The sequence below is a fragment of the Leptonotus elevatus genome, chromosome 7, assembly GCF_054856555.1.
Source record: "Leptonotus elevatus isolate MCC_2025b chromosome 7, RoL_Lele_1.0, whole genome shotgun sequence".
Lineage (NCBI taxonomy): Eukaryota > Metazoa > Chordata > Actinopteri > Syngnathiformes > Syngnathidae > Leptonotus > Leptonotus elevatus.
In genome coordinates this window covers 2,574,554-2,597,319 of record NC_141245.1, presented here as the reverse complement: position 1 = coordinate 2,597,319, position 22,766 = coordinate 2,574,554, and the positions used below count along the sequence as shown (strand labels likewise).

The 22,766-nt window shown below is 38.4% G+C and overlaps 1 protein-coding gene across 1 annotated transcript in view; it reads right to left on the bottom strand.

The window, feature by feature from the left end:
• The window catches only part of nlk2 (nemo-like kinase, type 2), a 40,468-nt gene that overhangs the window by 14,041 nt on the left and 3,661 nt on the right, over positions 1–22,766 (bottom strand). Inside the window, exons 2-8 of the mRNA XM_086081303.1 lie at positions 16,036–16,165; positions 12,985–13,040; positions 10,463–10,569; positions 10,291–10,376; positions 8,310–8,519; positions 4,976–5,077; positions 134–220 (exon numbers count right to left, since the gene is read on the bottom strand). Of these exons, the coding sequence (XP_085937429.1) occupies positions 134–220; positions 4,976–5,077; positions 8,310–8,519; positions 10,291–10,376; positions 10,463–10,569; positions 12,985–13,040; positions 16,036–16,165 (778 nt within the window). The remainder of the gene's footprint in view (positions 1–133; positions 221–4,975; positions 5,078–8,309; positions 8,520–10,290; positions 10,377–10,462; positions 10,570–12,984; positions 13,041–16,035; positions 16,166–22,766) is intronic.

The following is a 22,766-nucleotide window of genomic DNA, read 5'->3' as shown; positions in this document are numbered from 1 at the left end:
CATACATTCTAAAAACAACCAAATCTATCTAGTGAGGAAGTTGGTAACTTTGAAATTATGTATCTTACAAGTGATGTGTGCTTGACAAACCATATGAAAAATGACTCCAATCTGGTGGGATACAATAACTCACCGGATCAAACACCAGCATCCTGCAGAGAAGGTGAACAGCTTCATGAGTCGCTTGACTGGACAGTGTGTAAAGAACAGGAAGGGATGGCTGGAAACCAAACAAAAATCATGACATTAACCATCTTCTTGCACCTCTTTCAGCACTTATACAACATAATACACAATCCATCCGGAAAGTATTCACAGTGCTTCCCTTTTTCCACAGCGCCTCATTCCAAAATACAATAATTCTTTTTTTTCCACCCTCATAATTCAACACCTTACATCCCATAATGACTGAATTCAAAACCACTAGGACTCTTGAGCTGGCTGCCCATCTAAACTGAGCAATCAGGTGAGAAGAGCCTTGATCAGGGAGGCGACCGACAACCTGAAGGTCACTTTGTCAGTGCTCCAGTGGTCCTCTGTAGAATGAGGAGAACCTGCCAGGCAGCTATGGAGGACCAAAACTGACAAAATTGAAAATAAATAACTGACTAAATAAATAAATAAATGACTGAAAGTGAAAATAAAAATACAATTTGAATTAATATATAATCAGCAATATATTTTTGTATTTTTTATTTAATTACCATTGATGTAAACTAAGAAAATATTAAGAAGGGAGGGGATTTAATAAGTCTTGCAGCTTCTTTCCACTCCTTGTTAGGTGCGCTTTGTTGAATTTTGCTTGTTTTGTAGCTATTTTATTTTATTTTGTTGTTGTAGGTTTATTACTCTTAGTGTTTTTGCTTTGTTGTTATTCTTTTTCATGTTCAAATAAACTCAAACTCAAAATTAAATAAAACAATTAATATAAATGGAAATAAAAACAACAATATATAAAATATATATATATATATAGTGTTAGTCAAAAGTTTGTGAACCTCTTGAACAATTTGGACTTTCCAATTGTTTCAACCTGATTTTGTTTAACAGGTGGTTTATCAATTCAATGCATTGTTCTTTTTTTGTTTTTGGTTTTTTTAATCAATTGTGTAGTCAAAACCTAAATAAAAGGAGTTTTTGGTCAATTCATGTAGGTGCAAAAGTAAGTAACCCTGAGCTGCATTGCTTAAAACAAGCAGTCAAGTAGGATCAGGTAGGACAAGTTGGTAGCTAAACTAACCACTGAAATGGACCAATGACTGAAACAGAGACAAAACCACATCACTTTAGTCTTACCCAGGTGAACCCATACAGGTCAGTCATGCTGAGAGGAAGATAAATCTCAGGGGACCTCAAGAAGTGGGTAGTGACAGCACATCTGTCTGGGGAAAGCAATAAAGTAATCTAAAAAAAATGGAGCTACATCATTTCACTGTGAAGCAGATCATCTGCAACTAGAGAACACTGAAAATTACTACAATCCTGCCTAGAAGTGGACGACCTTTTAAAATATCAGCAAGAACCACAAGAAAAATGATAATTCAGGTAAAAAGCCAACTCGAACCTCACATCTGGGACACATGTGCATGCTTCAACAATCAGAAGAAAAGTCCATCGACAAGGCTATCATGGAAGGCTTGCTAGGTAGAAGCCTCTGCTCACAAAAAAGATCAAAGCTGCCCATCTCAACTTTGCCAGTGAGTACCTGGACAAGACTGAAGCTTTTTGGAAGTCTCTTCTGTGGACAGATGAGTCCAAAATTGAACTGTTTGGTCACAACTAAAACAGTCATGTTTGGTGAAAAGTCAACACTGCATACCAGCAAAAGTACCTTCTCCCTACAGTGAAGCAGGGTGGTGAGAATGTTAAGTTAAGTTAAGTTGAGTGCTGCTCAAAAGCTAAGTTTAATCCTTATTCACAAATCTGCTTAGAACTGTGGGTAAATCAGCTTGTTTTCAACATGGCCCTGGTTGATCTTTTATACTCTGCTGCCATCTGCTGGCCGTTTTCTGTAATAACTACCATTGCTTCAAACATTCTCTTCAGGTCAGAGGCTGCATCAAAGCCTTCTGTATGCAAAGTATTAAAAAACATATTTACATGTTTTGGGGTTTAACCCGTGGGCGTTATTTGTCCATTTTCTGGCTTTTTTCTGTTTTTTATCAAAGAAAAAGCATTTGAAAAAAATACACTAGGGACCTGACATTTTACCAGGATTGTTTAAAAATGTAGAAGTTCAAATTGGCGCCATGCTGTAATTTATAATTATTACCAAACAGGAGGGAGAGATTCACACTAAATTGTTGTAATAATGCCCGATTTTGGCTCATTGACTCCCATTATAAATCAGTTTTTGATATGCTGTAAACCTGATGTGTTATAACGCATTTTCCGTGATTACTGATGCAATCGCTTCTTTGACGAGTCATAAACATGAAAATAGAGGAAGTTGTGTGTTGAGAGTGTTAACACAAAAATCCACTAGGTGACGCCAAAGGCTAATAAATGAATACAAAATGCATGCATAAAAAAATTCTATTGTTATGACTTATGGACTTGTTTGAGCCTCTAACTATGTCATATGAAATATTCAAATTATTATTTTATATATATATATATATATATATATATATATATATATATATATATATATATACAGCATAGTTAGTCTTGCTATTAGCATAATACCGCTATTATTGTCCATAGGGGGCATTAAAAAATAATAATAAAAAAATAAAAACTATATATGTATAGATAGGTCTGATGCCACTGAACATTTTGAGCGGTTAAAAGTGAAAAAAATATTCATAAATGACTAAGTTATCTCACTTCAAAGGAAATGCCTGATTTTGGCAAAATTACAAGAGTTTTGTGCTATTCAGAAAAATGCCATTGTGAAAAACTGGGCATGCATAAAAAAATTATATTGTTATGACTTATGGACTTATTCAAGCCTCTAAATATGTCATATGAAATATTCAAATTAGACCTTTATTTTACATATATATACACAGCATAGTTAATTTTGCTGTTAGCATAATACTGCTATTATTGTCCATAGAGGGCAATAAAAAAAAAACTATATATGTATAGATAGGTCTGATGCCAGTGAACATTTTGAGCGGTTGAAAGTGAAAAAAATATTCATAAATGACTAAGTTATCACACTTCAAAGGAAATGCCAGATTTTGGCAACAATTACAAGAATTTAATCCCAAAAAAATAACGCCCACGGGTTAAATGAGTTAAACAACTTAAAGTACGTTTAAGGAAAGCAGAGTAATATACAGGTCACACACTTGCTGCAAGCACCACAATACATTCAGGGTTGTGCAGTAGCACATTAATTGTTTTTCTCAGATTAAAATGTTTTTTGATCGAGAGAAGTCAATATTAAAATCACAATGTAGTATTGATTAATTGCACAGCCCTAATAAAAGAGTCGGCAGAGTTCTTCGTAGCACCTAAGCTACGCTAACGACCCAATTAAACACTGTACTCACGAGGCAGCCATTTCTGCGATGAGTGGAAACAGCCTCCCAAATTATCAGGTGAGCAACAACCCACAATTCTCATAAGTCACCACGGCTTCCACCACTCCAAGGGAGAGGCCGCAAAGTCTGAGCAGCAGGAAGGCATACTGGTGGTCCTCCGCCCACTAGTCTCCGGGAAGGTCTGAGTCGGTTTCCTCCGCATCATCCTCCACACCGGAAGGCTCGCCATACACCTCAAAGATCCGATTAAACAGGCGGGAAATCCATTTCCGCATTCTCCACCAAGTCACCTCCCAAGAGACACTAGTTGCAGCCGGTTTGTTCTCAGGCTTCATTGCAGTGTCAGAGAGACAGTTGGCTTTTGAGGCCTATGCTATATGCAGCCCAACGCTCCACTAAATCCTCCTCTCAGTAGTGCAGTCGTTGCCTGCAAGACCCCGGGGACCATAAGTGAAAGCTTGCATGTTTTTCTACCAAACAAGCAATGAAGCCTATGACAACACCCTCTTGAAAACAAATAATCCTTAATTCCAAAAGAATAAAGTCGCAACCCCATAGGGAAGACAAGTGTAAATGTGACACAGATTTAAATGACTATGAATCATTTAATACATTTAAATATTAAACGAGACATGTGCAATTTCTGAAGAAATTGCGTGTGAAGGCTGTGAGGCTGAATAAAAAAACATGAATTATGTGGAATGATATTGAAAGATGTGAAGTATAATAAGTGACATGGAATGATATACAATGAGCTGTAAATAGCTGAACATGTTGAAGTTGAAATGATTTGAATCAATCAAGAAATGTTCAAGTAGTCAGCAGGTAAACACTGAAAAGTTGAAAGTTGGAACGATTTGAATCGGTGAATAAATGTAGAAATTGTAGTGGGAAAAGCAGAAAGGGGTAAAGGTGTTAAGAATCAAGTAGGGTATGAGGTAAGGTTTGAAGAATCAAGTAGGGAATGGACTAATAATCATCCCTAAAGTGAAATGAATGAGTTACATGATTTGAATACCACTTTAAAATGATGTAAATGTGTAATGTTGAATCTGCCATTAAGAACGAATGAGGAAAATTAGGGTACAAATTAGGAACGGTGGGTAAGGCGTGAATATTTGGAATAAGAAAAATGGAAGCAAGAATGGCGTGAATATTTGGAATGTTAAAAAAGGAAAGACAAGAATCAGATGAATTATGTGGAAGTAGATAGATGCCAAAAAATGGGAAGAATTAAAAAATAAAAATAAATAACGTATGTGTGAGGGCCACAGCTTTCACATAAGGCCACAGCCTTCACACAATGATCAAATAATGTAATGCTGGCGAATGAAAAAAGATGTGCAGCACCCTCCATGAATGTTCTATATTCTACAAAATTGAATCATTGGTTTTTGTACTAGCACTTTGGACGTCATGTGACTCAACAACAAACTCAGCATGTCAGAAGACCAAATTCCTTACGAGATCAACCTGATTACCTGTTTGTTCGGTCCTCTGAGAATGTGTGCACGAGCTCCTTCACATGCTGTCCTCATCGCCTCCATTGAAGGAGTCCCCAACAGGTCAGTGATCAAGTCCAGCTAGACAGAGAAAACTCAATGTGTTAAAACAAGGACCATATCTAAGTATCAGATACAGTGCCATGAAAAACTATTTGCCCCACTGGAATAGTCTTACTTTTTTTGTATAGATTTCCCACTTTAATGTTCAAGACCATCAAACAAATGTAAAGATCGATCAATGATAACCTAAGTAAACATAAAATGCAGTTCTATTTTAGTTACCTATGTAACTGTCATTTTTAAATGGTGATTTGATTTATAAAGGGGAAAGAAAAAAAGCTATTCAAAGTTACCTATGTAAAAAAAGTCCTTGGCCAACTTTTTTTAAATCGGTAATTTATTCTGGCTAATCACATCTTTCAGTTCATTTTCAATGACCACACCCAAACCTGATTACCGCCAGACCTGTTTGATCAAGAAAACCCTAAATAGAACCTGTATGACAAAATAAAGTCGACCAAAAGATCTCAAAAACCTGCAATAAAATGCTATTACCCCCCCAAAAAAACTTCAAGAAAAGAAGATAAATAAAGTAAATGACATGTATTTGTCTAAAAAGGGTTACATAGTCATCCATTATCATTAATCTTGAGGACTCCAGCAAATCACAGTGAGAACCATTATCCACAAATGGAGAACGCATGAAACAGTTGTGAACCTTCCCAGGAGTGGCCAGCCAACAGAAATAACCCCAAAAGCATAGCGACAGCCAGGACACAAAGGAACCCAGGACACTACACAGTATATTTAGTAAATTCTACTCTTAAAAAAAAAGACTATCTGGTCCCAGTCTAAACAGAGCAAACTTTACACTCGGAACAGAGTAACATATTATATATAATAAAAAAAATATATAATAATAAATCCCTCAAGGGTTCAGGTACAATTCCACAACCTTCAGTGTGGGAGACAGGAACTCTATCACTTGAGTTATGCTACATCTACTTTTGGATTACATTTCTGGTGTGTCCAAAAGAAGACCAACAATGGTCGAAGGTAGGAGGATTCCACCTGACACTGACACCAGAGATATACTGACACACAGCAAGACTGGCATGGCTCAGCGGTTTGATTGGCCATCTCCCAACGTAAAGGTTCTGTGATCGTTCCTTAGTCTTTGATGGATTATTTTTGTGTGTGAATATTTTACTCTTCCAAATGTAGAGTTTACTCTAGTTTAGACTGGGACTGAATATAGTCTACTGGCCCCAGTTCAAGACAGTGCTCATGACTCAATGAGGAAGAGAATGGGCAAAAATGACACCCATGGCAGAGTTCCAAGGTGAGAACCACTGCTACCCAAAAAAACAACGGCTCATCTTACTTTTGCAAAACACATCTGAATGATTCCCAATACTTTTGACAGAATATTCTATGGACTGACAAAACCTAAGTTGACCTTTTTGGAAGGCGTGTGTCTGATTACATCTGGCTTAAATTGAACATAGAATTTCAGAAAAAGTACATCACACCATCAGTAAAACATGGTGGTTGTAGTGTGATGATCTGGGGCTGCCTATCTAGTTCAGGACCTGGATGACTTTGTGATTGATGGAACCAAAAATTCTGCTCATTACTAGAAAATCCTGAGGGAGAGTGTTTGGCTAACAGTTTGTGACCTCAAGCTGAAGTGCATTTGAGTTCTGCACCACCACAAAGATTGAAAACACATCAACAAGTCTGTATAGCTTAAACAAAGCAAAATCAAGGTTTAGGAGTGGCCTAGTAGAGGTCTAGACATAAAAATGGTTTGTGAGGGGTCTGCCGAACTTCTTTGCAACATTTTGGTCTTGAACGAAACCTGACAAAATACCAACACTACATCCGCGCACCCTCGCAAGCCTGCGCCGCTCAGTGAGATACCAACCTTAGGCTACTCCTTGTCTGCTTCTAGTGATAACGATGCTAATTGTAAGTGTAGCTTCTTTGTCGCCACAGAGGCGAGGATTAGTTACTTAGAGGAGAGGATAAACACCATGGGAGGAGCACAGCTTGTAAGCTTTCACTTGCACCCATATTTGTGCCTCTGTGTGGCGCACGTTAGCTTGCAAGCTGATTGGTTTGCATGGCCTGTCACTAATAGCATGCTGCTTCTGATCGGTGAGATTTCCAAGAGAGGAGGGACACTGTGTTCATGTGTGAGATAGTTGACACAACAAATTGTGGATTAGTCAGGAGTGCTGAAAAGAAAAAAACAAAGCTTTGACGATCATGTGATGGCGTAGTCTTGAATCCCAATTTTGATAAATAAAAAAAAATGATGATAAATTCTTCAGCCTGTGCATTGACTTCCTTTTAAGAGTGGATTTAAATAGAGTTTACGGGAAGGGATGATGGGGGTCACACCATGAGACTTTGTCCCTTTATAGCCCAGCAGTGAAAGCTTCAATAGTATTTTTCGTCATGCATTTCTGAACCCATTGCAAACATTTCTCATTGCGAGCATTCAAGTAGCCAAAGTACACCTTAATGCGTGACAAGCATTAAGAGGATCTTGCATGGAGAGCTTCTTACAACTCCAGCAGCTTCAATGTAACTGCTTGCTGCCAATTTTCTCTCCGAGTCAAACATTAACACTGCCTTGTTCTCTTGAGCTGTCCAGTGTTTTCATTCTGAACTATTTTGTGCTTTTTGTCAACAGAAAAATCTTCCAACCAATTGTGCATAAAACAGACTTACTTAAATTGTAGGAACAACCTCATTAGTAATTTTCATTTGATTAGGTTCTTCAGAGAAATAATCAAACCTGTCTTAGATTGACATTAGTGACCTAAACAGATGGGAAAAACCTAGCAATTTAAGTTCAAATCTATATGCATAATAAACTGAACACAATGTACACAGTTAGGCCCAGAAATATTTGGACAGTGACACCATTTTCAGGATTTGGGCTCTGCAATGCTCCCAGCTTGGATTTAAACGGAAACAACTACAACAAAATTGAAGTGCAGACTTTAAGCTTTAATTCAAGGGGTTAATGGGGGAAGAGCCCATGCAGCTTTTTTATTGCAGCCTTCTGAGTCAATTGTCCAATTACATTTGGTCCCTTGAAAAAAAGACGGCTACATATTAAAGAGCTATAATTCATAAACCCTTGCTCCAATTTGGATGTGAATACACTTAAATTACAGCTGAGAGTCTGCACTTTAATTCTATCTTGATTATATGATTGTATCCTAAATATGTTTTTATCAACAGGTAGAACAACAAACTTCACTGTCCAAACTGTATATTGATTTCCATCGTTTACCTGCTGGATGGGACTCTGGGCTTGAAAAAGAATTCTTCGCCCCAGCAGCTCAGCAAAGATACAGCCCACAGACCAGATATCGATGGAGTTGGAGTAGTGACGGCTTCCCATCAGGATCTCCGGTGCCCGGTAGTATTGTGTCACTACTTCCTGAGTCATGTGCCGCGACTCATCAGTCTCCTCCACTCGTGCCAGGCCAAAATCACAGATCTGAAATAGAATAGAATAATAGATAGAAAATAGAAGATAAGAGAAGTTTCAATCCATTATTTTGGATTTGAAACATCAACAAGAACCAGCTTTGATTTCCAGGTTGTCACAACTGATTCTGATATACAGGGAAATGTAATCCCTAACTTTTTATGTTAGCAAAAGTATTACAAGTTTACAATAGTTATGAAATAGAGTGAAACTAGAAAACAAATAGCGAGTACAAAAACCTATAGTTTTCAGAGTTCACTGCTGCTCTTATCATGTGTGAAAGCCATGGAGATAATTGAAGCAGTCCCAGAAGATCAGCTTGTAAGATCTTAAGCATATCATGTCTTTTTCCACTTTTTCTTTTCCATCGTTTTGGTCAAGGTTCATCTATTAGCATTAATATAAACTTAATATTGTTCCACAAATGTTGAGGCTCATCTCTGCATTTTCTTGCAAATTCCAAATGTCTTCTTCTTGGCAATTACTGGTTTGCATCTTCTGGTGTAGCCCCAACACAAACAATAACAACTGAAAAAGCTTGCACTGTAATGCCAATGGGTTAGAGAGAGAGCGATAGAGAGAGAGTGCGAGAGAGAGATATTGTGCGAGAGAAAGAGCGTGCGAGAGAGAAAGAGTGTGCGAGAGAGAAATAGCGTGAGAGAGAGAAAGAGTGCACGAGAAAGAAAGCCCGCGAGATAGAGAGACAGACAGAGAGACTTAACATTGCTGGAACCCTTAGGAAAAAAACAACAGTTGTTACTTGTGCTACTGTGCACACCTTCTCAAGCATGCGTCACTCAGTGAGATACCACCATTAACGCTGCATGTTACAGACCAGACAAGTAACTGAATCATAATAATTAGTGACAGCATTTTCTGCACTGTCAATTTGAAATAATGTCCGGTTATCCTAGAATAAACGGATAGAAATTTGAATAAGATGTTAAAAAATAAATTTGAGAGAGAGAAACGGGACACACGGCAGTGTTGTCTTGTGATGGAATTTTAGATTTTTTGTGGGTTACACTGTGATTGTAAATATGTGCGTATGCTCGTGTGTGATGTCACGCCAGTTTATGCTATTGCGGCTACGGCTACGGCTAGTATGCTAACTAGTTTAATGATGTGTTTCATCTCAATGTGAATTGTTTATATTGTGAATTTACTTGGCAACAGTCGACTAAGTGGAGTCTCAGTGCTTTTTTTTTTTTTCACTTAGCGTGACGGACTGACGGAATCCCCACTTTTGTCGGTCGGTCCTAAAATAGCGGTGGCAAAGTGACAAAGGAAGAGTGGGTAAAATAAAATGGCAGACCGACGATTACAGGTTGTTTCCACTTGCTAAAAATGGTGGACTGACGTTGACGGAAGAGGGGCCAGAGCGCCGACGAATGACGGACCAACAAAAATATGTATATTGCCCGCCTCTGAATACTGTAAAAGTACAAAGCCAGCAATTTATATGTGGTTAGGAAGCATTAATCTATTTTAAGTCCATCTATTCCAATACTTTTGAACAGCTAAAATAATTGCGGTTTTATTATCATGATGTCTACTAAATTATGTATGAGATCCAGATAGAAATACTGTACCAGGAAATAAAATCTGAGCTGTTGATCTCTCATCTAATCAAATCAAACCTTGTTTAGCATTTTTCATACATTAAAAATGCAACACAACGTGCTCTACAGAAATAAAAACAATCAATTGAAATAAGAAAATAACAGAACTGGCTTCACTATTCCTTGTCTCTTATAATTAATGTCACATGCCAACACACCTTCAGTACACAGTTGCTGTTGACCAAGAGGTTGCCAGGTTTAATGTCTCGGTGAAGAATGCCAGCAGAATGAAGGTACTTCAGTCCTGGTGATAGTTGATCACAACAATGGCATGTTAAAACAGATCCGCAGTGCAGTACTGTATTTAGAAGAACTCATACAACATGCTACCTCGTAGAATCTGATAGAGAAAAACTTTGGCGTGGTCTGAGCTAAGGGGCTGTGGTGACACGATGATCTTATGGAGGTCACTTTGCATCAGTTCAGTCACTACATATCTGGTCGATGGGAAGTTAAGGCAAAATGGAAAACATAACCTAGAGCATAAAAGCACAAGGCAGCCAAAACCTTATTATCCAACAAGAGAATAAGTTTATTCTTTTAACATTCACCCTTGGACAGGCCACTTTCACCCAAATAATGAACAAAAGTACTATAATCTGTCCAACCTCCAATTTATGTGTTGGCATTTTTCAAATACTAATGAAATTCAGTTTGATTAGTAGGCAAAAGGGTCAAGTGGTCAGCACATCTGGGGTTTTGCATCCGGGCTTCAGCCTTCCTGTGTGGAGTTTGCATGTGCTCCCCAGTGCTTGCTTGTGTTTTTTCCTGGTATTCCAAAAACATGAATGTTAAGTTCATTGAGGACTCTAAATTGGTCTTGGGTGTGAATGTGAATATTGTGATTGGGTGGTAACCAGTCCAGGGTGTATACCCCATCTTTTGCCCAAGTCAGCAGAGATAGGCTCCAGTGCACTCACTACCCTAATGAGGATAAGCGGTATAGAATGGGTCTAGTTAACTGGTGAAAGTTAGTATGAATTAGGGAATGCATCACTTTTACTGGTGTATATTTATACTACCAAATTTTTAGTGCAGTATCACAAAATGTATTGCGGATTTTGCTACATAGATCATATATTCCACAAATACAATATTAAGGGACATAGAACATACTATTGTAAAGAATGTTTTTTAAGTTGACTTCCCCTTTAATATTTTTAGATATGTCACGGACAGAATAGTGTCACTATCACTGGCCTTACAGCAGTAGCTGCAGGCAACGTGGGCTCAGTTCTCACCATGCAACGGGTGTGAATCTGAGTGTGAATGTTTGTCTACCCATATTGTGTTATCCATTCATTTTATACGGACATTGCTAATGTTGGACAAACACTACCACATGGTCTTAAGAATAATATAAAAAGATGTGCTAACAGAGCACAATACATTTCTATCTCAAATCAATTGACAATTCCGAGCTTACGTCACAAGTCAAAATGGTGACCAACTCGATTAAATGACCCTCTGATGGCTGACAATCAGCGGGCTGAGTTCAAGATGGACTCTCTGGGGTTTGTAAACTCACAAATCCCGCGAGAATTCATCTTGCAAGGTTATCTATGAAAGCTCTGGTTATAAAATTACCTACGTGTCTGTACAGTATAACGGCATGTCTTACGTTTATAACAAACCAATCTGTGTCAAAATCGGTAAAGAATTCAACAAATTATGATGAATTTATTGGAGCTAAACAATGTTAACTCAAGAGTGAATGGAGTTTTCTCAACCAGCCGAGGCTTGCTCTAGTGTTTATGTATGTCTATGAGAAGAACGCCGCACTTCTTCTACGCATTACACCAATTGAGCACAGCACTGCCATATGCTGACAATGGCACGGTACTTTCTGGGCTCCATTGTGGACTGTGAGTCGCTTTTCTGACTGATAGAAAGAATAATTATTTCATACACATTCATTAAATACATTGAAAAACTGTTGAAGGTCAGCATGTGTGATTCAACATCTATAATGGTGATATAATGGCAAACAAGCAATGTTTCTTGTGTGAAAGCTCGCCAACTGTCAGCAATTCATGTGTGTGTAGTCACTGGAGGTGTATAGCAATTCAGCTATTTTTATGAAATCATTGACATTATTGGATTGATAAAGAAAATAAATGTAACGCACAGACCAGATGACTAAAATGGCACATTAGTTATTAGTTTGTTTGTTGGGGTAGGGGTGAGGTTACTTAGGGTTTCCACCAGTATTTTATTAGCCTGGCAGCCCGCCAGGCTTTTCTTGCCCCTCCACCAGACTAAGCATCCAAACCACCCCAAATGAATCTTAGTCACCGCACATCTACAGCCGCCGTGTGCCAACACACGAAATAAGCACTTTCGCATTGCAGTTTGCAGGCAAAATTTGCATATTTTATCTAATTAAAACACATTAAACAGCAAAACTGAGAATCAACCCGAGATGGTCCATTGGTTTGAGTTGCTAGACGCACGTGCGTTCAAGTGGAGCAACACATCATGAGTCAGAGGTCGCAGCTCGCAACGAGCTTCGGCTGGTTACTTAAGCAGCAAAACATGTTGTGGAAGGGGAAGGGGACAGGTAGGTTGCGCCTCTCCTGCCTAACCAGACCACATGATCTGGTCATCAGTCAATCACATGTGTGAGATACTGGAGCTAATCCAAAAGCTTAAACCACAGGAGGATCACATTAGCCAGAGCATGTAAGCGGGACACAAATCACTTTCAGCAGGGACACCTCAAGGTAGTAACTTTCAAGTAACAGACTGCACATAAGCCCGTTGTAGTTAACGAAGCCTCTGTAAAATATCCTTCTTAAAATTTTTGTTACAGCAAAAGATAAGCTCAAGGCAACTGTAATTGTGAAGGATACATTTCTTCAAAGTAGTCAATGTGTGGCGGTTGCAGGATGTCAAGAGCAGAGAGCACCTGAGGAAAGAGCATAAAAACACATGGTTGAGACCACATCTGAATTACTGTGAATTACTGTTTATATGTGCAGTGACTGGATCTAAACCAAGCTCGCCCCTCCTATTAAAACCCTAGGACAAAAATAAAAAACCCAATGCCGGCACATTTGACCTACAGCTACAAAAATTGGCAGGCAGTTGCAAAATTCCGAGACGCACAAAAAAGTCTATTGGGACCATGTGCTAAAATTTTACAGGAAATGAGCTATGAATTTTTTAATGTCCTATTTTGGCCCCTTTTTTTTTGCACATTCACTACAGTCATACTTTTTACCTCCTTACCAACAGTTTCCATCTGATTGACTTCAAACTTGGCATGTATCATCTCAAGACCTGGGACAACAACTGGGGGGGAAATCTCGAGTTTTTGAAATACTCTATGACGAGGGCGGAGCATCAAATATTCAAATTTAATTTGTCCAGAAAGAGGAAATGCTTAATAACGCCACTACACAAGCTCCAAAAAATCCCAAACTTCTCATACATCTAAATAGTCACGGCCTGAGAACATCTATGATAAAATTTGGTTCTACATATATCGCCACTTAGTGGTGACAACAAATGTCATAATGTATGGTTTTATCTGCTACACCGAGACCGTTGAAGGGATCCGGTTGAAATTTTGTCAGAAAAGCCTTAAGATGTTAATCATGCCCCACACCCAATATTGTAACTTTTCGTCAAAGGGCGTGGCCATTACGGTGCCGCAAACGCTGATGTTTTATCGTGACAATAAAAGCTGCTTTAACTTGACCCAGATGATCCTATTGTCTCAAAATGTCACACATTTGATGACAGTCCAGTCCTGAAGACATCTACGAACTTATATTTCATCTTACTGGTAGCGCCTGTGGCTGTGCCTGTGTACAAGCATTTAAAAAAAAATAGTTTTTACAATTTTCCTTCGACATTTTTAATCCAACCACTTTAACTGGATCTACCTTATATTTGCTCAGAAGAGTGTTTAGGCTTTCATGATGTCACAAAACGAAGTTTGTGCGTTTTCGCGAATCACTGTGGGCGTGGCAAGGCATTTTTTGCCAAGAAAACAACGCCGATTTTGAGGGCCTAAACATGCACAATAACTCCTGAAACTTGGCACACACATCTGGTCTGGCAAAATGAGCAATCGGGTTCTATGCCATTTTTACAAAAATGACTCACTCGCACCCCCTTGAAATTTTTAACAAAGCAGCCTCGGTTGTACATTTAAGCAAGATCTACAAAAAAATTTGGGTATATGAGGGAGCCCAAGACCTACAAAAAAGTATCTTTAAGCCATATGCTAAAATGAACAGGAAGTGAGCTACGAATGTCCGATTTTTTAACATGCCAGTACACCAAAGTGGCCCCTGGCTGCAAGGGCCTATTATAGCTGCTCGCAGTTCTAGTTCTGATATTGTTTTTTTTTCTTTAGTCAGCAATAACTTTATAGTAAAAGTTAAAAATGATCAACATTTTTGCATTTACACTGAAATAATTCTTGCTAAGACATTATTCATGTCAAGTAGTCTTTGTTAATTAATATGCTTGCACACAAAATCCACCTTCGCTATTATATATCGTTTAAGCAGTGAATCCCGAATCAACTCGAATGGGTTACTAATTGTACATTTACCGAAAATGACGTCAGAGTCCCCCCAAAAAAGACTAATTAAATTTGATAAATAATTGTAAATGGAGTGCACTTATATAGCACTTTAGTTTCTCTATATGTTGTCCAAAGTGCTTTACCAAGCCTCATATTCACATACGTTGAGTATATTCACACATTCCTGTGACACTAGGACACACGATAATATCCTATGAGTTATTCTCACTGAAATTCTAAATTCTGATTGGGCGTTCATTTTCACATCTCAGTTCGAGTCACTGCTGATTCATGCACAGCCCTATTTATAATTCACACACTCACAGAAATCACTTATGCTGTGTATTAGGTACATACCAATTTAAATAGGGTACCCTGCTCATCAACTTTATCTCTTTCCTAGCCTTTTAAAGGGAGGGTCCAAAGTTTTCATTCAGAAATAAACACTTCATAAACACTGGATGTATACACATGAAATCCTTCTCAATCAACCCCTCTGGGCTTCTGTTAATGTGTGATGGTGATTTTGTCATCAACCCCCAAGCCATGCTAAGTCACATTGACAAGTGTAACCCGGCAATATAGAACAAGGGTCAAACTTTTCTTATATCCTTATATTTACACCGGGAAATAGGTGAAGCTAAGCTAAAAGGTGAATGCCGTTTTCTTTTTTTCTCCACACCAGGTATGACGCGACTAACCGTGATGCAAGCTGATTATCCCTGTCGGCGCACAGTCTCGGATCAGTAATGTACAGACACCCTCTGCTGCAGTACAGCAAGCTACCGGTGCTGGGCTGAGTGCGATCAGAGGCAGGGGGCGTTGAACGTTGAGCTAGTATCTGTTGAGCCATGGGAGGAGTCCATTTTGAATTGTTTACAAACAGAAACGGTCAAAACTTAAGACCTCACCTTTAATTTTTGCATACCATGACTTTTGCTGCAATGCCTGATCTACATACACAAAAACGACTGGGACGAGTTTGAGCCAGATGAAAGTGTGTGATGTGCTGTGTTGGTCATTTCAAGTACACAACTCACTACAAGATCAGTAAGAACATCCATGATTTGTTTAAATACCGGAATGTATTACAATGTGCGGATTCTCTCGCATTTAAAATAACAGTTATACAGTATGTTGACCAGGCTTTAGATGGCAAATCGTGCTGGCTCAGTTACACCATTGAATTTTGTGCAGTATAACAGCACAATATAAATATGTGATTGGTGAAGGAGTGCACATTAATGTCAACTCCTTATTTTTATTTTATTTTATTTTATTTGCTATCAAGTACTTCTGTTTAATATTTACTGTTCATGCTAATGTTTGTTTGTTTATTATTAATTAAATGTGTCATACTTACATTTTCATGTTTAAAGAAACATAGCATCTTCAGTTCTCGAAATACCCTCTTGCAAGAAACAAGGTTTTGGAAGACATTGGGCATCTTTTTGAGGGCAACTCGCTTTCCATCTCTGGGATCTGTGACTGACCTGGGGAGAAGAGTATAGTTATTAGTAGGAATAGGATGAATGAATAGTTTTTGTGACGAGCTAGCCTCTCCATTTTATGTCATTTTATGGTATTTATAAGCAACCGTAGCGATTTTGATTACATCATTTATCTAGTACCTACAACAAAATTGCATTGACTACACTAGTGACAAGAATTAAATTTAGTTAAACTTCACTGAAGGGTGACAATATCAGTGATTCATTTGTGAAATGTCTATACAGTATGAGGTTTATCAGAAAAGGTCTACACTGGTGTCACTGAAGTTATCTTTCAAACCCAAACTATGACGATCCCACGATCAACCAGGACTTTGACAAAGAGATCTGGCTGTGTTTTTCTCATTAAGTGCACGAGAAGAAGTGACAGTTGTGGCAATACAACTCATGGCTTTTTTCACCATGCGCCTCCACACAAGGAGCAACCTCTAGTCCTTACCTCCATGTCCTGGTTGCATCATGTGATTTTCTCTCATTCCCAAGCTCAAGAAGGGCTATCATGGGGACACATTTTGAAGACGTGGACAACATCAAGATGCGAGTGACGACAGGAATGCTGAGGATGCCAGAAGAATCCCCCCAGCAATGCATGAAAGCATAAGGCCAGTCGGGAATGAGTGTTAGACTCCAGGGGGATTATTTGGGGATTCTTTTTAAGGGGAAAAGTTGTAGTTGGTAAATTGGATTTGATATCTTTAGTGACACCAGTCCTGGAACTTTTCTGACACACGTCTGTCTCATACTTCCTGTTGCTGAAGGTTCTCTGAGGCAGTATGCAATTCTAACAGCCTTGTGGGCTGGACTGGCATACAGTATGCACATTTTTTCATTGACGAAGGTGGGAGATAATGATTGAGCCCTTGAACCCTGCTTAGCAACAAGCAGTCATAAAACCATTTAAACCGGAAAGGGGTGTGTGTGTGTGTGTTCAGAAAACAAGGCTACAGGAGAAAAAAAAAGCAGGAGTTACTCTTATGCATACACACTATAAATAATGTATTCCACTCAAGGAACTTTTTTTTTTCAAGGCATTTTTTTTTAACTCCCGAGGGTGTATCCCTAGTATAAAATATGGTCAGATTTGAATGCCTTTCCACTGATGAGTCAAACAACATTTAATTCCGGGGATACCAAGATTAAATCCTCGTGAGGAGCGCAGCAGGTATAAGAGCATTCACACTGGAGCCCTTTTCAAAGCACCCTTCAGTAAACCTCAAATAGGATCAGTCAAGGAAAACAGATGGGCAAAGGAATAAAAATCCCTGGCAACACCAAGACTGTCAGTCACTAGAATGCGCTTAGCAAACTTTTATGATGCAGCCAAACGAGCATGTTACATTATGTGCTAAGCAAACTTTTATCATTATCATTTTGGCCGCTTGTATCCGGGATCTTGTTCTTTCGGTCACGACCCACAGCTTGTGACCATAGGTGAGGGTAGGAACATAGATCGACCGGTAAATTGAGAGCTTCGCCTTTTGGCTCTTCTCCTTCTACATCACAACAGACCGACAGAGCCCTCATCACTGCAGACGCTGCACTGATCCGTCTGTCGATCTCCCACTTCCTTCTACCCTCAATCATGAACAAGACCTCAAGATACTTGAACTCCTCCACTTGGGGCAGGATCTCATCCCCGACCCGGAGAGCGCACGCCTCCCTTTTCCGACTGAGGACCATGGTCTTGGATTTGGAGGTGCTGATCCTAATCCCAACCACTTCACACTCGGCTGCGAACCAATCCAGTGAAAGTTGGAGATCAGGGCTTGATGAAGCCAACAGCACCACATAATCTGCAAAAAGCAGAGATGCTATACTGAGGCCCCAAACCGGACCCCCTCAATGCTTCGGCTGCACCTAGAAATTCTGTCCATACAAGTTATGAAAAGAATCGTGACAAAAGGTAGTCTTGGCGGAGTCCAACCCTCACTGGGAACGAATCCGACTTACTGCCGGCAATACGGACCAAACACTGACACCGGTTGTACAGGGACCGAACAGCCCGTATCAGAGGGCTCGGTACACCGTACTCCTATTTCTGTTGGCCATCTGGGATATAAACGTTTTTTCTATGTAATGCTTATCTGATTTTGAAACTTTCAGGGAGGAAAAAGGAAGGCAATTCAAGTGTTCACCCATCCTCCAACTTGGATCGTCAAAGTCGAATAAGAATAAGTCTCCTACCACAGCAGAGAACTCGTCTGAGTCAGTAATAAATAATAACAGAATATTTTCACATTGCACTGATAATACAGCCAAAAACCACATCTATAACTATTGGGACAACCCACAATTGTCTTTTTGGCTCTAAGCACCGCCACAATGGCTGTAAAATAAAACTAACAAGATGTGCTTTAACTGAAGACTTTCAGCTTTAATTTGAGGGCATTTATATCCAAATCGGGTGAACGGTACAGGAATTACAACAGTTTGTATAAGGGCTGGACGATTATGGGAAAAATAATAATCACGATTCTTTTTTATTTGAGATTGAAATCATGATTAATAAAACAATTATTCGTTGATTTTAAAAGTTAATATTTGATTTATTTATACTACGAAAACTTAACTACTCAAATCTATGATCCATAGCCTTATGCCCATTCCCTTCCTTCACGTTGAACACTTTATTCTTGAACACTATTATTTTTATCAAGTATTACATAACCTTAGAAATATCATGAAATTCAAGCCTCTTGCATTTTCATTTTTCATTTTAAAACTTAAGCATTATATTACTCTCTTTATCATATTTATTTTATCTTATGCTATTTTCACTAAGGACTTAGTGGGCTATCCTGGAACCTCAGGGATTGTATTTTGTGCTGTCATGTGGAAATGTGACCCCCAAAAAATAGTCCTTGGATATATTTGTATCCTTAAATTTTGAGGAAAATAAAATTCTGTGAACCCTTAAACTAAAAAAAAAAGTTACAATAAAAAAGTAAAATAAAAATACTGTATACTAAACTGCTGGTGTGTTCCATTTGAGCACTCGCGGTGAGCTTCGCGTGCCTATAGTGTCATGACGGCAATATTTCATCCACAGTTGAAATGCAAAATGTTTGTAGTCTGTATATATATTGTGCATATTTGACATGACGTTGGCTGGCTGTCGGGCGTCTCGTTGTCTTGCTGGTTAAACCTGGAAATCATTTTTTCATCTATGTCAAAGCTTTTGTGCATTTGATTGATTAATGGCAATTCATAAAATTTCTAGTTCCTGATCGTAAAACGGCTGCAGGAGGGCGGCCGATAATTGTATCGGTCACTGCCGCGAGTACCAATACCGTCAAATGAGACTGTATTGGCACCGATACCTGGTATCGGTAGTCGGCCATTATGTCAGGATGGTACCGCCTCTGCCCTAATTTGAGCCAGGAAAAACCCTGGGAAGGATATGTTAAAGGTAGTACAGGTTGTATTTAAGCAATAAACATAACTAAATGCTTTAAAGTAAAGCATTTAATAAATGTTTGCCTATGACATCCAGAATATTTGTTCATGTCAAACTACTGGGGTCGTTTATTTTTTTCATTTGAAATTATGCAAGTAATTAACTTAATAGAAAAAGTGGAGGATGAGTGTGCAGTGGATCAAAAAATGTTGAGGATGTCCTCATAACATTAAATGTCTAAATAACACAAAACTGGTGCTCTTTAAATTTAAACTCTTCTTAACTATGCGATCAATCATGATTAATCAGAAATTCTAAGATGTGATTAATTTGATTAAAAAAATTCTTATTTGACAGCTCTAATTTAAATACACACTGTATGTAATTCTCCTTATGGTCTGTTTAGTTTTACAGTTAACTCCAACTGGAGTGTCACTAAACTGCTTTAAGAAGTAGCTCTCAACCCTGGTCCTTGAGTACCCCTATTAAGCCTGTTTTCCATGTCTTCCTCAGCCAACACAGCTGAGCAGCAAGCTCTGCATGAAGCGTGACATGGAAAACAGGCTTGATAGGGGTACTCGAGGATTGGGGTTGAGAACAACTGGCTTAAAGGACGCTTAGGGATGGCAGAATCACACTGATTCGCTCCGGGCTTGCTACAAGCTATATGGTGCATTCTAGGGATGTAACGATAACGGCAATATTGTGATATTGCGATATTAAAACTGCCACAATATCGTCGTCGTCAAAATCAAAATCACGATAACATTTCTATTAATCATCCAGGCCTAGTTTGTGTATGTGCCTCCCACTTTTTAAGGAGCCAAAAGTAATATGACTATTGGCTGCTCAACTGTTCTATGGGCAAGTCGGCATGTATGGCTGCCAATGGCACTGGTTACCTTGTATTTATTGTGATGTGACTACTGAAAAAAGCTGCTGAATGAATTCTGAAGTGTTTCAGGCAATATTATTTGCCCAGCCAAATGCTTCAGAATTCATTGAACAGCATTTCACAGTGCAGATGAACAATGACCCCAAGCATAGTGTGAAGGCATCAAGTTGTTCCACACAAAGTTGAATGTCATGCAAAGTCCAAGTCAATCATCTGACCTGAATCCGATTAAGCATGAATTTCACTTGCTCAAGACAAAAACTGAGGGGACGGTGCCCCAAGAACAAGCACAATGTGAAGACAGTTGCAGTAGAGGCCTGGCAGAGCATCACCACGGATTAAATGATGATTATGTCTGTGTGTTCCAGCTTTCAGGCATAATATATTGCAAAGGATTTATAATTGATGATTGATTATTAAGCATAAGCACTTTACAAATTTCGAGTGATGTGTATGCTTTCATGGTCGTTGGAGAGGCAGTCCCCGGTTGCCAGGCAGCCTTCTCGCCCAGGGTCAATGGCAAGATGCAGCGGCAGTGTACTTATGGGCTCACTTTCAGAACTATTTGTCTGAATTTGCATACTTTTTTTTAGAACACCATGGGATAGTTATTTTAGTGTATATTATGTAATCGGATAACAATCTGCATACTGTTCAGGTGCACAGATTAATAAATATAATTATGATCATTAATAAATTATGGCTTCAATAAATCACAAAATAAAAAAATATGATAACAGAGTGACAAGCGACACTTTTTATCCCCACAATGTGAATATAAAAGTGGTTGTAATGGTAAAGTATATTAACTCACTGTTGATTAATGTTCTTATCAAGTATAGTAAAAATGTTGAAATGATTCACTTGTTGGATGGTAATCCTCAAGAGTCGTAAGGGCTTTATCTAGCTCAGAAAATAGAACTTTCTCAAATTCACACTTTCTAGTTGATGATAAACATTAATATTCCAGATTTTTGGAGTAAATTATTAGTAGGGTAGCTTGCTGTCAGTGCATTGTAACTGATTTGAAAAGCAGGAAAAACTGGAATTAATTGCATGATCTTTTGTTAAAACTGGATTAAAGAACAAATGTGAGGGAAAACTAAACCCCTTGGTAGAGGCGATTACTGAAAACTGTGAGAGAACACCAATCACACACACCAGAATGAGCACACACAGGCAGGGCTTGCGCAAACACTGGGAATAACGCCACACATTTAAAATGAAGAATGCAGTAGTCTGGTAAAGTCAATGAATCACAGGTTTGATGCAATTATTGCAATGAAGGGTTATATAAATGTTATTCACTTTAAGTTCATTTTATAATGTCTGTTATAGGGCTGTGCATTTAATTGAAATTCAATTGCAATTTCCATTATTACACTCCACAATTACAAAATCAGCATAATCGTAAAAAAAAGAAAAGATTATCAATACAAATTTTTGAGTTGTTTAAATTAGGTATGCACGATAATGCCATTTTGAACCGATACCGATAAAGCAAAAATTTAGAAAGTGCCGATATCGATAACCGATAAGTAACTTGATAATTGTTTGCAATAGGGATGTCCCGATCATGTGATCGGAAAACGAGTCCCTATCACATCATTTTCAGCTGATCGGTATCGGGAGAAAATGATCGGGTTTTTCATTTTTGGCAATTTTGTTATTGTTATTATTTTAGAGGCTACAAAGCAACAAAATAATCCAGAGGTAAACATATTGCCAAACAAAACGTTTTATACTATGCAACATCGCTACACAGCCTTCAACACCGGAAGTAAACAAAGCCAGCGGGGAACGTTCTGGTAGTTGTGGCCGAAATCTAGCTTCATGTAGCAGCAGCAATGTCGCCAGTGTGGAAATATTTTAACTTGGAAAGCGGCACCAGTCTAACGTTTTTTTAAACATTTTCTTTTGTACCAAAAAAATTAATGAGCGGCCTTCTGCACAGTGCACATGCGGAACTCCTACTTTTTGCTAACATAAATAAATAAATAAATATATATTATTATTAGGAGGTGTCAGTTGATTTTTTTTTTTAGTTAAATCGCAGGACTTCAATAATTAACTCATGATTAATCGCAAATTCAATATCTCAATTTATATCTATATATATTATTATAATAAAGTGTACAATATTTTTTTCTAATTTTTCATACTCTTGTTAACATAAAACTGTGAAGAAATGTTGGTGCAATATGAATATGGTTGCATTTTTAGTCATTGATACAGATTTCATAACAATTCATAGTTTAAAAAATTTACAATTAGGTACAGTCATGGACGAA